Raw genomic sequence first — 16,344 nt, 5'->3', positions numbered from 1 at the left:
TTAGCCCATTTGCTTTCACCATTTATTTTTTTTCATCTATGAGTCCTCCCAGTCCTCCCCCCCTCCACCCAGTGCCCCCCCTCCTCCCCCCTGATCCCCCTCCCTCCTCCCCCCAGATCCCCCTCCCTCCTCCCAGCCCCTCCCAGTCCCAGTCCCTCCCAGTCTCAGTCCCAGTCCCTCCCAGTCCCAGTCCCAGTGCGTCACCTTGTGGAGTCTCTTCACCAGGCCTTCGTTGTACTCCTGGCTGCCCTCTATCATGCCGGTCAGCGGGTTGGAGAACCACTCCTTGAACTCGCGGTGGGACTGGAAGACGTGGGGCATGAGGAAGTGCATCAGGGACCACAGCTCCATCAGGCTGTTCTGGAGGGGAGTCCCCGTCAGCAGCAGGCGCCTCTGACTGGAGGGGGGGGGGGGCAGGGAGGGAGACAGAGAGAGCGAGAGAGAGAGAGTGTGAGGCGGCTTGATGTACAAGTACACCCCCTGGACATGACGCTGGAATGTCGCAAACTTGTGTCCAAACTTTTGACTGGTACTGTATATATGTATATGGGACTGGGAGGAGACGGACAGAACTAATGTCGGTTCTGTAGCACTATTTGTTGTTGTTTTTGCATTAACCATGCGCAGAAAAACAATACACAATACACAAGCATATATAGTTCAGTAATTATTATTACTATAGTGTGGAATGGGACGAGAGTCTGACGTCATTCAACTGCGCGCATCATTCAACTTGCAGTGTTTCCTCTATATGCATTTATTCGTGGCGGGCCGCCACGAATGAATTTCCTCCGCCACTAATTGATTCAGACAGTCCACTTTGATTCAGGCTGCGCAGAAAGGCAGCGAGTTATTATGACTGGAGAACAGAAAAAAAGCAGATTGAAGCTAGATTTAGGCCGCTTCCAGACCAACATTTCGTTACGATTTAGGGCGTAGTTATTTACAATATGTTACAATGTTGCAATTAACCTCGTCGTTTGTGTTCGCACTGCAATCGAGACTGAATCGCTCTCAACAGGCGCGCGGCGCGAGGGGACGCGCTTTCAAAACAGTTTTGTGATTGGTCCGAATTTAGCGGGACATTTGGATTTCTCTTTTAGCCCGTCGCCGGTGCCTTTAATCCCGTATCCTAATCGAAAATGCAACATCATCAGCGACGACTGTGGGTTATTGCATTTACTGCTGTTCTCTGGTTCATGTTCTTATACCAGTGCTCAGTATAGAGTATTTTAAATGAACATTCGTAATGTATGTCTCTGATGTTCATGGTCAAATAAATCAGCCTATTTTGTGAAACAAATAATGTTCCCGCTAATGGGTTAACCGAGCATTCTCGCACCTAACGTGCAAGCACCTAGCTTCGAACTATTCATAGCAATAAGCGCGGGGCAAAAATAATCTATTGCCTCTAAAACCACCACGAACAGAACGGCGGAGGTACGGGTAAGCAGGGCTCATGTCAGTGTCATCAAAGGTAAGAGTTTGTTTTCTTTAACTCAACTGATAGCATTACCTTGCTGTTGTTGTTTACCGAATGCTCCATCTGACTGTCACACTGTGATTTTACTTGTGTAAACAGTTAATGAGTAACGTTAGCCGGTTTTGTGCGTGTACTGTCATGTAGGCCTACTTCGTATTGATCTTTCTGTGTGTGTGTGTGTAATGCGCGTTCCGCATGTTCCGCTGCAGCTGTAGGATATATTGGTATTTGATCACCTTCTATATAAAATCACCTGCTCGGCTTTAATGACTTAACCGCTATTTAAGATAAAGATAAAGATAACCGCTCCGCCACTAATTTGAAAAATCCTGGAGGAAACACTGAACTGTTTACAGTTGGGCTCCTACTTGTTTTTAGCCTAGCCTAGCCTTGTGGGGGCTACGTTCCTAGTATTTTTAGCCTAGCCTAGCCTTGTGGGGGCTACGTTCCTAGTGTTTTTAGCCTAGCCTAGCCTTGTGAGGGCTACGTTGCTAGTGTAGGAATATGCGTGTTTTGTTGGTCTCTTTGTAGAAAATAGCTGTGTTTACGTCTCATGGCTCTATGGTAGATCGCATGCTGAAAGTCCGAAAGGAGAAAGAGAGTGAGAGTATCAGTTGAAGCTGAAGAGATTGGAGTCAGACATGGCTATTAAGAGGCGTCAAAACGTAAAGTTGAAGTGAAATAGCGATGGGATAGCGAACACAGAGGACAGAGGAACACAGAGGAACACAGAGGACCAGAGAGGAGGACAGAGGAACACAGAGGAACACAGAGGAAGACAGAGGAAGACAGAGGAGGAACACAGAGGACCACAGAGGACCACAGAGGAACACAGAGGAAGACAGAGGAAGACAGAGGAGGAACACAGAGGAACACAGAGGAACACAGAGGAACACAGAGGAACACAGAGGAAGACAGAGGAGGAACACAGAGGAACACAGAAGAACACAGAGGAGGACAGAGGAACACAGAGGAACACAGAGGAACACAGAGGAACACAGAGGAACACAGAGGAACACAGAGGAACACAGAGGAACACAGAAGAACACAGGGGAACACAGAGGAACACAGAGAAACACAGAGGAACACAGAGGAACACAGAGGAACACAGAGGAACACAGAGGAACACAGAGGAACACAGAGGAACACAGAGGAACACAGAGGAACACAGAGGAGGACAGAGGAACACAGAGGAACACAGAGGAACACAGAGGAACACAGAGGAACACCGAGGAACACAGGGGAACACAGAGGAACACAGAGGAACACAGAGGAACACAACAAGCCGCCTTGCGTACCTGTTGAAGTTGAGCAGGCTCTGCCAGCGCTGGGACTTGAAGTTCTTGATGTTCTGGGCCTCGTCCAGGATGAGGTAGCGCCAGGACTTCCTCCTGAACGCCTGGTGGTCCTGCAGGACCAGCTTGTAGGACGTGATGCACACGTGGAAGGCGTTGGGCTTGGTCCAACCCTGACAGCACCGGCAACAGAAGAGAGATGGTAAATGGACTGACTTATATAGACTGACTTATACAGACTGACTTATACAGACTGACTTATATAGACTGACTTATATAGACTGACTTATATAGACTGACTTATATAGACTGACTTATACAGACTGACTTATATAGACTGACTTATACAGACTGACTTATATAGACTGACTTATATAGACTGACTTATACAGACTGACTTATATAGACTGACTTATATAGACTGACTTATACAGACTGACTTATACAGACTGACTTATACAGACTGACTTATACGGACTGACTTAAATGGACTGACTTAAATGGACTGACTTATACAGACTGACTTATATAGACTGACTTATACAGACTGACTTATACAGACTGACTTATACAGACTGACTTATATAGACTGACTTATATAGACTGACTTATACAGACTGACTTATACAGACTGACTTATATAGACTGACTTATACAGTGCCTTATTCGTTAAGTGCTTTACAACGGACTCTCATTCACACACGCATTCACACACCAATGGTGGCAAGCTGTCTTTACCGTTGTCATGTATTGTATGTATAGTTTTGACCCTTGTGTGTATTTCTGTTACCTGTCTCTTGTGTTGTGTTGACCAGGTGTGTGTATGTTACCTGTCTCTTGTGTTGTGTTGACCAGGTGTGTGTATGTTACCTGTCTCTTGTGTTGACCAGGTGTGTGTCTGTTACCTGTCTCTTGTGTTGTGTTGACCAGGTGTGTGTGTGTTACCTGTCTCTTGAGCTTCCTCTCCTTCTGGCTGCCGTAGTAGGTGAGGATCTTGAACCCGGGGCACCAGCGCTTCAGCTCCATCTCCCAGTTCAGCATCACACTGGTGGGCACGATGATGAGGTGGGGGCCCCAGTTACCTGAACACACAGGACACATCGTTCATGTCCAACAAAGGTTTTTTTAAAGCCTGGTACACACAAAAAAATAAAAATAAAAATAATAATCTTTCTTTCTTCTTCCATCACAACAGCTGCCAAAGGCCCCTGGCCTGAGCTAGATTACTGTTCTTCTTCCTGCTACGACTGGTGAATTGATGTGAAGTGCTCTCTCTCTATAGGTTTGTTTTTATTGAGATGAAAATCAATCAACCAATCAGTGAAGGACTGAGGTGGACCTACCCTTCTCACAGGCCAGGTGGGCCAGCAGGGCGATGGTCTGGATGGTCTTGCCCAGGCCCATCTCGTCTGCCAGGATGCCGTTCAGCTTCTTCTCGTACATGGTGACCAGCCAGTCCAGGCCGATGTGCTGGTACTCACGCAGCTGGCCATGCAGGAGGAAGGGGATGGGCGTCTTCACCTGGTAACACAGGAACAACAACAACAACACAGTCATACACCACACAACAACAACAACAACAACAACAACAACAACACAGTCATACACCACACAACAACAACAACACAGTCATACACCACACAACAACAACAACACAGTCATACACCACACAACAACAACAACACAGTCATACACCACACAACAACAACAACAACAACACAGTCATACACCACACAACAACAACAACAACAACAACAACACAGTCATACACCACACAACAACAACAACAACAACACAGTCATACACCACACAACAACAACAACAACAACAACAACACAGTCATACACCACACAACAACAACAACAACACAGTCATACACCACACAACAACAACAACAACAACACAGTCATACACCACACAACAGGGTCAGGGTTAGGGGTCAGGGGTCAGGGTTACCTTGGTGGTGGCCAGGGTGTATCCTTTAGGCTGCAGGCTCTCTGCGGTGGCGGCGATGTGGCTGATCTCCTTCTTGGGGCGCGGGGCGCCCGGGGGGAGGGGGGGGCTGTGGTCGCCCTCCTTCAGCAGGACCTCCATGCCTTCGTCACACTCCTCGTCCTCCTCGTCCCCGGTGCCCTCTCCCTCGTTCTCACCACTGCCGTCATCCTCACTCTCCTCTGGCGACTCTGGGAGATGTGGCGGGGGGGGGAAGGTGTTTGAGAAGTAATTTAATAATTGACCACTTAGCAGACGCTTTTAATCCAAAGTGACTTACAGTTAGAGAGTCCAGGGACAGTCTCCCTGGAGTAACTGAGGGCTGAGTGCCTTAGTACACTAGTGGGCGGTGTTCCCAGGTGGGATTCAAACTCATGACCTTCCCATCGTCAGTCCAACTCTACTATCCCCCTAGACCACCGCTACCCCAGACAGACAAGGTGCTCCAGTCATACAGTTCAAATCCTACTGTGATCCTCCTCAAACTCTGCATTTCTGCTTTGTAGACCTTTCCATAAAGTGATGTATCCCTCAAAGAACATTGTGAAAATTGCTGCTGTTTTCAATAATAATAATAATAATAATAATAATAATAATAATAATTGCTTTATTGCCATGCAATCAACTTGTCAGTCAATTGTTGGAATTTGGTATTTGATGCTCTAGGCACAGGGTCAGAGCCATAGACGGCGACCCTGGTGATATTAGGGGTTCAGTGCCTTGCTCAAGGGCACCTTGACACGTGGCCAACCGGGGTTCGAACCGGAGAACTTGAGATAATTAGATGCCGGCTCTACCTCCTGAGCCACAGCCGCCCCTAAGCTAATAATAATAATAATAATAATAATATCACAATAAGACCACAGACCAGTGTGGATTTCTTTGCCCATTTTGCCTGAGAAAAAACCTTCAGTGCGCTAGGTGTCGCTCGGTACCTGAGGAGGAAGAGTTGCTCTCCGCGTCGCTCTCCTCTTCCTCGCTCTCCTCCTCTTCGTCTCCGGAGCTCTCAGAGTCCTCGGAGCTGGCGGGGGAGGGGGAGGCCGAGGGCTCCTCGTAATCTGAGGCGTACGCACCTTTGTACTTCTCCAGCAGCTCGTCCATGGTCATGTCCCCTGGGAGAGGGGAGGGGGGAGGGGGGGTGTCAATACAGTACCAGTCAAAAGTTGAATGGGAAAGTGTGTCCAAACTTTTGACTGGTACTGTATGTTGAAGCAGTAGAGACACCAGAGACTAGTTGATGGAATATACCAGAGACTGTCAACTACCACTGCCTCACCCGTTAGCGACTAGCTAAGTCAAGGTGCTTGTGACTCCTCACAAATGATTCATCACAGGGAGCTTAGTGCCATAGCATACACATGCGCATACCGCGTAATCACAAGGTCCCAGGTTCGATTCTGGCCGTCGAAATATCTTCCATGTCACCCCTCCTTTCTCTCTCACCCATCCTTCCTGTCAATCTATAGTGTCTCTATCCCAATAAAGCAGAAATGCCCTAAACATTTTTCTTTAAAAATAATTAAAAGACTAATCACACAAGTGTAGCAGCTAGCAGCTACCTTCTTTAGCCAGGTCGTCCAGCTCCCCCACGTGGTCGGCCTCCCCCTCAACCACCTCCTGAGCTGCTATGGTGTCCTCCTCATCCTCCGCTGGGGGGGGGGGAGAGAGAGAGAGAGACAGAGAGAGGGAGAGAGAGGGGGGGGAGAGAGAGAGAGAGAGACAGAGAGACAGAGGGAGAGAGAGGGGGGGGGAGAGAGAGAGACAGAGAGACAGAGAGGGGGGGAGAGAGAGAGAGAGAGACAGAGGGAGAGAGAGAGAGAGAGAGAGAGAGAGAGAGAGAGAGAGAGGAGAGACAGAGACAGAGAGAGAAAGAGAGAGACAGAGAGAGAAAGAGAGAGAGAGACAGACAGAGAGAGGACAGAGACAGAGAGAGAGAGAGAGAGAGAGAGAGGAGAGACAGAGACAGAGAGAGAAAGAGAGAGACAGAGAGAGAGAGAGAGAGAGAGAGACAGACAGAGAGAGGACAGAGACAGAGAGAGAGAGACAGAGAGAGAGACAGAGAGAGAGAGAGAGAGAGAGAGAGAGAGAGAGAGACATTACATTTACATTATTGGTATTTAGCAGACAGGTGTGAACTAATGAAGGATTTGGATATGGAAAGACGCTAACCTACTACATGCAAATGAGAAAAGAAAACAACAGAAAGACATTACAACAAGGCCAAGCTTCTTCAACAAGGCCAAGCTTCTTCAACAAGGCCAAGCTTCTTCAACAAGGCCAAGCTTCTTCAACAAGGCCAAGCTTCTTCAACAAGGCCAAGCTTCTTCAACAAGGCCAAGCTTACCATCTTCCTCATTGGCCGTGAACTCTCCATCCTCCTCCTCCACTGTTGAGGAAGAGGCGTCAGAGCATTCTTCTTCTGACCCGGACTCCTGAAAAACACACACCCAATCAGACATCTACAGGATAGCACCTTTCTGTTTTCATATATTAATATGATTTTAGGGCATTTCTGCTTCATTGGGTTAGAGACAGTAGAGATTGATAGGAAGGATGGGTGAGAGAGAGAGAGAGGAGGATAGAGACAGTAGAGATTGACAGGAAGGATGGGTGAGAGAGAGAGAGAGGAGGATAGAGACAGTAGAGATTGACAGGAAGGATGGGTGAGAGAGAGAGAGAGGAGGATAGACAGTAGAGATTGACAGGAAGGATGGGTGAGAGAGAGAGAGGAGGATAGAGACAGTAGAGATTGACAGGAAGGATGGGTGAGAGGGAGGAGGATAGAGACAGTAGAGACTGACAGTAAGGATGGGTGAGAGAGAGAGGAGGATAGAGACAGTAGAGATTGACAGGAAGGATGGGTGAGACTGTAGTGCTGTCCCAAACGACTATTTTTCTAACGATTAATCTAGCGATTATTTTATCGATTAGTCTAACGACTAATTTATCGGTAAGTCTAACGATAATTTTTGTACTGATCGGAAAATAAATAAATAAAAAAAAACGTATTTGTCTCCACCTCACTGCTATGTTTAGCCAACTTGAATGCCAACATGGCCATTTAGAAGTCTGTCCATCACCACAACACATAGCTAGCTAGTAGCTACATAGCTAGCTAACGTTACTCTCGCTGCTATGTTATGATTAGCTAAATTTATGCTAACGTAGCATGCGAGCTACGAGCTACGAGCTAGATAACGTACAGTAGGTGCGAGCACCACAATGACAATAGGCTACCGTAGCTAGCCAGCTACATAGCTAACGTTACTAACACCAGAAGACAAGACATACGAACTGTGGTGAGCTACATTGCTTGTGTAACATTAGTTAGTAGCTATCCATTTTTCACTCATACACTTAATTGTCTCGCCTGGTAAAATAAAGGTTTAAAAAAAAAAAAGAAAAAAAAGAACGCCATTTTGTTTATTTACGACTAACCGACGCATATTACGCAAACCGACGTATTGACGTAGTCGATGACGTCGACTAATCGTAACAGCCCTAGGTGAGAGAGAGAGGAGGGATGACATGCAGGATATGTCGATGGCCGGAATCGAACGAGGGACCTTGCTGTTATGCGGCAAGTGCACATTCGTGTGCAACGCCACTAAGCGCCCCCAGGACGTCACGTTTTTAGATTGCATAAGTGACACGTTCTAGTCTTTTGGTCCGCATATCGGCAACCAATCAAAATGTTCCGACGTTTCTTTTGAAACACGGAACTACGTTTCAACGTTGTTGAGAATCACAACACAAACTCGCTAGTCAAGCCAAAACGCTTCAACGCAATGGATTGGGTGAGTAATCCCCACTGCTACCTAGTTAACTATAACACTACTTTACATTGTTAGCAGGCTCACAAAACAAGCTGTGTTAGTTGACTAGCAATGTGAGAGAAGTCTGATTGTTACCGACATGAGGACCAAAGCATTAGAACGTGACACAAACGATGGTGGAGTTGGAGCCTGGTGTAGTGTAAATATGACAGCAGCAGTAAAACCAGGAACAAGTTGCCAAGTGGGCGTGACAGGGTGTGTGTGGGGGTGTGAGAGTTACCGGTGGGCGTGACAGGGTGTGTGGGGGTGTGAGTGTGTGTGAGAGTTACCGGTGGGCGTGACAGGGTGTGTGGGGGTGTGAGTGTGTGTGAGAGTTACCGGGGGGCGTGACAGGGTGTGTGTGGGGGTGTGAGAGTTACCGGGGGCCGTGACAGGGTGTGTGTGTGGGGGTGTGAGTGTGTGTTACCGGGGGCCGTGACAGGGTGTATGTGGGGGTGTGAGTGTGTGTTACCGGGGGCCGTGACAGGGTGTATGTGGGGGTGTGAGTGTGTGTTACCGGGGGGCGTGACAGGGTGTATGTGGGGGTGTGAGTGTGTGTTACCGGGGGCCGTGACAGGGTGTGTGTGGGGGTGTGAGTGTGTGTTACCGGGGGGCGTGACAGGGTGTGTGAGTGTGTGTTACCGAGGGGCGTGACAGGGTGTGTGTGGGGGTGTGAGTGTGTGTTACCGGGGGGCGTGACAGGGTGTGTGTGGGGGTGTGAGTGTGTTACCGGGGGCCGTGACAGGGTGTATGTGGGGGTGTGAGTGTGTGTTACCGGGGGGCGTGACAGGGTGTATGTGGGGGTGTGAGTGTGTGTTACCGGGGGGCGTGACAGGGTGTGTGTGGGGGTGTGAGTGTGTGTTACCGAGGGGCGTGACAGGGTGCTGAGCAGCTGGTCCAGGGGCAGCTCCCCCTCCTCCTTCAGCAGCTCGATCTCCCTCCTCCGGCTCTCCTCGTCGTTGCCCTCCTGCTGCTCCTCCACGTCCAGCGTCTCTTCGTCATCCTCTTCCTCGTTCGGAGGCTCAAAGTCTCGGTCTGCTGAGGGGAGGAATGGACTGACTTATATAGACTGACTTATATAGCTCCTTATTCCAAAGCGCTTTACAACGGCCTCTCGTTTACCCGTTCACACACACATTCACACACCGACGCCGGCAAGCTACCATGCAAGGCGCCGGCCCGCTCATTGGGAGCAATTTGGAGTTCAGGGGTGTCTTGCCCAAGGACACCGACACGTGGCCAACCGGGGTTCGAACCGCCGATCTGCCGACCTTGCGATCATTAGACGGCGGCTCTAACCCCTGAGCCACCGCCGCCGGAGAAGCAGGGGTGAGGGAGAGTTAGCGTAGCGTCCCTGGCTAGCCGCTGTGAGGACCTCGCTAACAAGGGCACGGCGCTAACAACACTTAGGTTGTGGGTTCGATTGCCGCCCAGGGGGGAGCATAAAATACTGGGAAACGCACACGCTCGCTGCAACGTAAGTCGCTTTTGGATTAAAAGCATCAGCTGAATGGCGTGTTGTTGTTCTTCTTACGTGGCCGTTCAAATACACCACGTCTGGCTTCACATCTGTGTGCTGCTTCAGCCAAGTTCTCTGTCGTTCTCATGTGTGTGACAGACAAGGCAGTTCATCAACGCAGCGTCTCCAGATACTGGAGCCAGGCTAAAAACAGGCCCACAGCAGCATTCACACACTTCTCCAAAACTCTGACTAACTGACAGTTTCAAAATTCCTGACTAACTGACAGTTTCAAAACTCTGACTAAGGCCTGGACTACACATATGGATATTTTTTTAAGCAGATAACTGTCCACACCACAAAAATATCTCTGTCCATACGAAAACATAGCATGCGCAGTTGTAATCAAACGGCGGCAGTGACTCAAAACATAAACAGACCAAACTCTTTGAAACAGACAGAAAAGAAAAGTACAAAACAGACAGAAAAGCAAGTTATGGTGACTCAGAAGAAAGCAAAAATTGATTATTTTGTGTGGTTGTTTCTGTTGACAACCGTTTTGCTTCAATGCGTGTGTGTGAACGGCTCGACGCTTGACGTCATTGCATCAACACCAGCTCCGTTTAACATAACCACACTGATCCACTGAATCGGATATTTTGTTATTTCTTCACGTTTTTATCCATTAAGAGAAATCTCTGTTTATGTGAGTGAAAACGCTGTGTTCGTATGGTTGAGAGGCCCAATTGTACCAAGAAAATTGCGTTTCGAAGAATATCCATACGTGTAGTCCAGGCCTAACTGACAGTTTCAAAACTCTGACTAACTGACAGTTTCAAAACTCTGAATAACTGACAGTTTCAAAACTCTGAATAACTGACAGTTTCAAAACTCTGTATAACTGACAGTTTCAATCGCGTTAAGCTGCATCGGGCCCCATGTCCTGATGACTGGCATATCCAATAACAAGGTGCAACATGTACTCAGGTCCCCCCCCCCCACCCCCCTTAAGGACTGAAGCCAATAACCTTGCCTGACAGACACTAAAGAGAACCGGCAGGGCTCCTGTCTCTCCTGTCTCCTGTCACACGGCAGGAACACCACCAGGGCCAGAGCTCCTCCTCTCTCTCTCTGAGCAGCGAGGAGCGAGCGGAGGCATTTTAGACCAGAGTAATTGTTTACCTCCACAGTTCTCTGAACAAACAGCACATCAGTAATGTGTGTAGAAGAGCGCACAGAGCAGACGACTGCAGGGGGGGGGGCAAGCTAACCTGACAGACCAGCCGGTCTCACCGCCAACACTACTACTACTGGCCTCCCTGGCAACCATGGTTACTGGAGACCGACAGGAGGAGGGTTTTTATTTAACCGGTTTTATTTGTCCAGGGAGACGCGCTGGGAGAGCCAGGTGTGCCATTGAAAGGTGTGCCTTGTTTACAATCCAAATATGACTCACAAAACACACCCTACACCCTTAAAATACTAAACACACATAGTTCATCAATCAAAACAAGAGGATGTCTGTGTGCTGGTCGACGAACCAAGGACTTAAAAACGAGTCCACTCCGATCTTCCAACCTCAGGCTACTCTGAAGATAGTTCCACGTCCCAGGGAAAACAGTAGCTAAAAGCAGTTTTCCCCCCCAATTCTGGAGACGCCCGTGGGACGTTTAAAAGAAGCAAGGTCTGAGAGTGTCTGATCACCACTAGGTCGCTATAAAAGCAATGACGCGAGGTAAAAATGGGATTTTTTTAAATAGCCGCTTTATACACACTAACGCAATCCAATGTGTCCCTTCTTCTCAAAGTCCTAGAAGCTCACCCCGCAGAAAGACAACAATATCCCTAGAAATGACCTTTACTACTAGTACCTAATGCACACAGACCAGGGTTCAAATAGAATTAGAAATCATGCTTGATTGAGTTATCCTGTTGGTACAATGGAGCCTGTGGGATTTCACACACAAACACACACACACACACACACACACACACACACACACACACACACACACACCAGCACCCCCCCCCCCCCCCCCACCAGAGCCAGCAGGCTCTGCAGAGGCGGCAGCAGATTAATCTGACAGACGTGACAGCTTCTCCAGCCTCATCACCACCGCCGGCCCCCCTGACACCCCCCTGCTGACTGAGACTGAACAGAGGAGAACAGCAGAGGCGATGGAGGACATCCTTGCTGCTATTCAAGCGACACCTGAGCCCCTGGCTTCTCCACTCCCAACTGCACACAGCCGCCCCGAGCTCAGCCAGTAGATCAGATTAGACTAGATTCAACTTTATTGTCATCACGCAGCGTCGAGTACGATACTGAGAGACCGACGGAATGTAGTTTCGCCGTCTAACCGGGTAGAGCGAGCCGTTGGGTTGTTACGGCTGTATTGGGTCAGCCTGGTTACGCGTCCACCGTAGAAGGTTGAAAAAGTGCTGTAAAGCGCTGTAAGGGATGTGAAAGGAAAATATCGGAGCCAGAACAGGATGACCTCCATGACAACGATAATACGAGTAGATTGCACTCTTTTATACTTCTTTTCTCCGCCCCTCCAACAATCATTCGCCTTGGTGACTGTGTGAAAAAAAGCTCCAACCACAACAGCAACAAGTACAATCGGTGGTGGCCATGACAACCACCTCCCTGAGCCAATGACAAGTCTCTCAGGGATCCAATCAGCAGCTCACTGGCTAAATGGATTCCTATCTCAAATGTGACAGTCTGATCATTTGGTCCGTATGTCGGCAACCAGACAAAATGTTCAGACTTTTCTTTTGAAACATGGAACTACGGATCACAACACAAACTCGCTAGTCCAGCCAAAACGCTGCAACGCAATGGATTGGGTGAGTAACCTCCACTGCTACCTAGTGAACTACAACACTACTTTACCTTGTTAGCAGGCTCACAAAACAAGCTGTGTTAGTTGACTAGAGATGTGTGTCGTTGATTTTCAACAACGCGGAAAGGTATTCAGACCTTCTCAAATGGGAGAATAGAAAAACAATGTTCTCAAAAAAAGTATTTCTCACCATCCTCATCTGGGGGAGGTTGGGCAGGCTTCTTAGGCGGCGAGGGAGCGGGTTCAGCGTTCACCGCGGGAGCAACATGCAGGGATTGGCTGAGCAGGTCTGAGTAGCGCTCCGTCTGGCCCACGATGAAGTCCAGCTGGAGGTCCAGAGCTTTCTTCCTCTTCTCCTCCAGACGAGACTGCTGCTTGTACTGGACCACCTGTCAGAGGGGGGAGAGCAGAGAGAGACAGAGGCGCACTGAGTCAGAGAGAACAATTAAGACTGAGGAGACTTTTATTGCGCTAATAAAAGTGAGGAGTCTGTCCCCCAAAAAAGGGGAACACTGTCCCTCTTCAGTCAGTCTGGTAGGCGTCCGTCCTTGAGCGAGATTTCACTAAAAGCAGCAGCGGCACAACTAATTGATTCCAGCATCTCTAACAGAGGCAGGAGGCAGTGAGCTGAGAGTCACACAAGATAGTGGGAAAGAAAAAAAAAATCTATTAAAAAAAAAAAAATTTAATCGAGTGTGGTGTGAAAAAAAAAACGTGAGGTATTATTTTTAGGCCACATCGCCCAGACCCACGTCAAGTATTTGTTATTATTTGATTTTAGCTGCGAGGTGTAGCTCAGAATCCAAAATGTGTGGTGTGCAAGCGCTGGAGAAAGGAGAGGGTGCCGTGTGATGTGCGCTGAGGAGGAGGGGGGAGAGCTGTGGGAGATGATTGGTGTGATGTAAAATCAATAGCTATACACACCATCTGTTTTTTTGATTGAACAGTCTTTCTATTCTAATGAACTCCCAACGTTGAGGCGCTGGTCCGCCAGACCAGAGAAAAGACGAGACCCGGGGTCACATATGTTATGACAGATGTCACATCACTCCTGTGTGTGGCCTGGGGTGGTCCAGTGGTCTAGCACCATGGCCTGGGGTGGTCCAGTGGTCTAGCACCATGGCCTGGGGTGGTCCAGTGGTCTAGCACCATGGCCTGGGGTGGTCCAGTGGTCTAGCACCATGGCCTGGGGTGGTCCAGTGGTCTAGCACCATGGCCTGGGGTGGTCCAGTGGTCTAGCACCATGGCCTGGGGTGGTCCAGTCGTCTAGCACAGCATGTCGGCATGGGTTCAAATCCGGACCATGCCCTGCTGACATACTCCCTCTCTCCCCCTTTTCCTTCTTACCTTCCTGTCTGTCTTCACTATATCTGTCCAATCAAAATATGGAATGAAAAATAAAAAATAAGAATGGGACAGCCCATTACCTTTAAATAACTTAATAAAAATAAAATTAAAATTAAAAGATGTCAGATGTCTCTACCTTCTCCACGCTGGTCCAGAAGGCCCGCACCTCCTTGGCGATGGAGGAGGCGACCCGGCGTATCTTGGAGTGTTCGTCCCTCTTGGCCTTCTCCTCCTTCTGCCTGAGCTCCTCGTGGTGTCGCATCACCATACGCACCACCTGCAACAAACACACACAGACATTTGAGTTCCTACCCAGTTTCTTGGATCTAGGGGGTGGTGGTGACTGGTGATCGGAAGGTCATGAGTTCAAATCCCCACCTGGAGTAAGACACTAAGCCCTCAGTTACTCCAGGGAGAATGGCCCTGTTCATCTCTAATTGTAAGTCTCTTTGGATAAAAGCGTCTGGCTAAATGGTCAAAAATATCAAATGTAAACGGATCTGTTATCATGGTGGTGTGTAAAGTGTAGCCCTCTATTAGTTAAGACTGCAGCCTGTCAGAGAGAGAGTATATGTGTGTGTGTGTGTGTGTGTGTGTGTGTGTGTGTGTGTGTGTCTGTGTGTGAGAGTATGTATGTGTGTGTGACTGTGTGTGTGTGTGAGAGAGAGAGAGAGAGAGAGAGAGAGTATATGCATGTGTGACTGTGTGTGTGTGTGTGTGTGTGTGTGTGTGTGAGAGAGAGTATGTGTGTGTGTGTGTGTGTGTGTGTGTGTGTGAGAGAGTATGTGTGTATGTGTGTGTGTGTGTGTGTGTGTGTGTGTGTGTGTGTGTGTGTGTGTCTGTGTGTGAGTGAGTGTCTCTCCTACCTTCCTGGCCACCCCTCTCTTCCAGCGTCTCTCCTGGGCGAAGTCGGCAGACAGCCACTGCATCTCCTCACAGAGGTAGTCCCAGTGCACCTTGGGCCGGACGGGCTCCGTGAGGCGGGTCAGACGCTTGATGGACCACTGGCCCTCCCGCCTCAGAGCCGAGGTGCGGTGCTCGATCTCTGCCTCCTGAGAGGAAACCAGACACACAAGGAACAGAGACAGTTACAATCCTGTAACCAATAGGAACAGAGACAGTTACAATCCTGTAACCAATAGGAACAGAGACAGTTACAATCCTGTAACCAATAGGAACAGAGACCGTTACAATCCTGTAACCAATAGGAAGTGAACAGAGACCGTTACAATCCTGTAACCAATAGGAAGTGAACAGAGACCGTTACAATCCTGTAACCAATAGGAACAGAGACCGTTACAATCCTGTAACCAATAGGAACAGAGACCGTTACAATCCTGTAACCAATAGGAACAGTGACCGACCGTTACAATCCTGTAACCAATAGGAACAGAGACACTTACAATCCTGAGGTAAAACTGAGGTAAAAGGGGGGCTAGAGTACTGTGAGGAGTGTGTGTCAGTGGTGAGTAGTGAGTGTGTGTCAGTGTGTGTGTCAGTGGTGAGCAGTGTGTGTCAGTGGTGAGTAGTGAGTGTCAGTGGTGAGCAGTGTGTGTCAGTGTTGAGTAGTGAGTGTCAGTGGTGAGCAGTGGGTGTCAGTGGCAGTGTTGGGCACGTTACTTTAAAAAAGTAATTAGTTATAGTTACTAGTTACTTATCCCAAAAAGTTACTGAGTTAGTAACTGAATTACTTCATTATAAAAGTAACTAGTTACTAGGGAAAGTAACTATTGCGTTACTTTTTACCACAGTGCAGCGGGCTAGCGGGTCCCTATCAGGAAGAAAATATTTTTTTTCTGAGCAGGTTTCAGCAGGGAACTTTTCATATTTATTGCACTTCAACAGACCACAACTGGTAGACATACTGTACTTCAAGTATTTTCTTCATTACAAAAGTAAACATTTAACAATATGAAGTGCTTTTAAATCTTTGTAAATTAAATAAATCAAACTGTCACACAACTTCAGACAACTGGTAGACATACTGTAATAGGGCTGCAACTAACGATTATTTTGATAATCGATTAATCTGCCGATTATTTTTTCAATTAATCGGATACAAATGAAAAAAACTGATTTCTTTTGCAAATTTTATTTTATGTTT

The 16,344-nt window shown here is 48.1% G+C and overlaps 1 protein-coding gene across 1 annotated transcript in view; it reads right to left on the bottom strand.

Annotated features, from left to right (window-relative positions):
- Positions 1-16,344, bottom strand: part of srcap (Snf2-related CREBBP activator protein) — a gene marked incomplete at both ends in the record, with an annotated part of 50,132 nt that overhangs the window by 20,815 nt on the left and 12,973 nt on the right. The window contains 12 exons of the mRNA XM_080542521.1: positions 205-397; positions 2,782-2,951; positions 3,724-3,860; positions 4,122-4,299; positions 4,735-4,952; positions 5,706-5,882; positions 6,330-6,419; positions 7,115-7,202; positions 9,451-9,623; positions 13,084-13,282; positions 14,377-14,517; positions 15,107-15,292. Coding sequence (XP_080398647.1) covers positions 205-397; positions 2,782-2,951; positions 3,724-3,860; positions 4,122-4,299; positions 4,735-4,952; positions 5,706-5,882; positions 6,330-6,419; positions 7,115-7,202; positions 9,451-9,623; positions 13,084-13,282; positions 14,377-14,517; positions 15,107-15,292 — 1,950 coding nt within the window. The remainder of the gene's footprint in view (positions 1-204; positions 398-2,781; positions 2,952-3,723; positions 3,861-4,121; positions 4,300-4,734; positions 4,953-5,705; positions 5,883-6,329; positions 6,420-7,114; positions 7,203-9,450; positions 9,624-13,083; positions 13,283-14,376; positions 14,518-15,106; positions 15,293-16,344) is intronic.

The sequence above is a fragment of the Nansenia antarctica genome (assembly GCF_963989245.1).
Source record: "Nansenia antarctica genome assembly, chromosome: 11".
Classification (NCBI taxonomy): Eukaryota; Metazoa; Chordata; class Actinopteri; order Argentiniformes; family Microstomatidae; genus Nansenia; species Nansenia antarctica.
The sequence above is the reverse complement of the archived record's forward strand: the minus strand, read 5'-3'. Positions and strand labels throughout refer to the sequence as shown.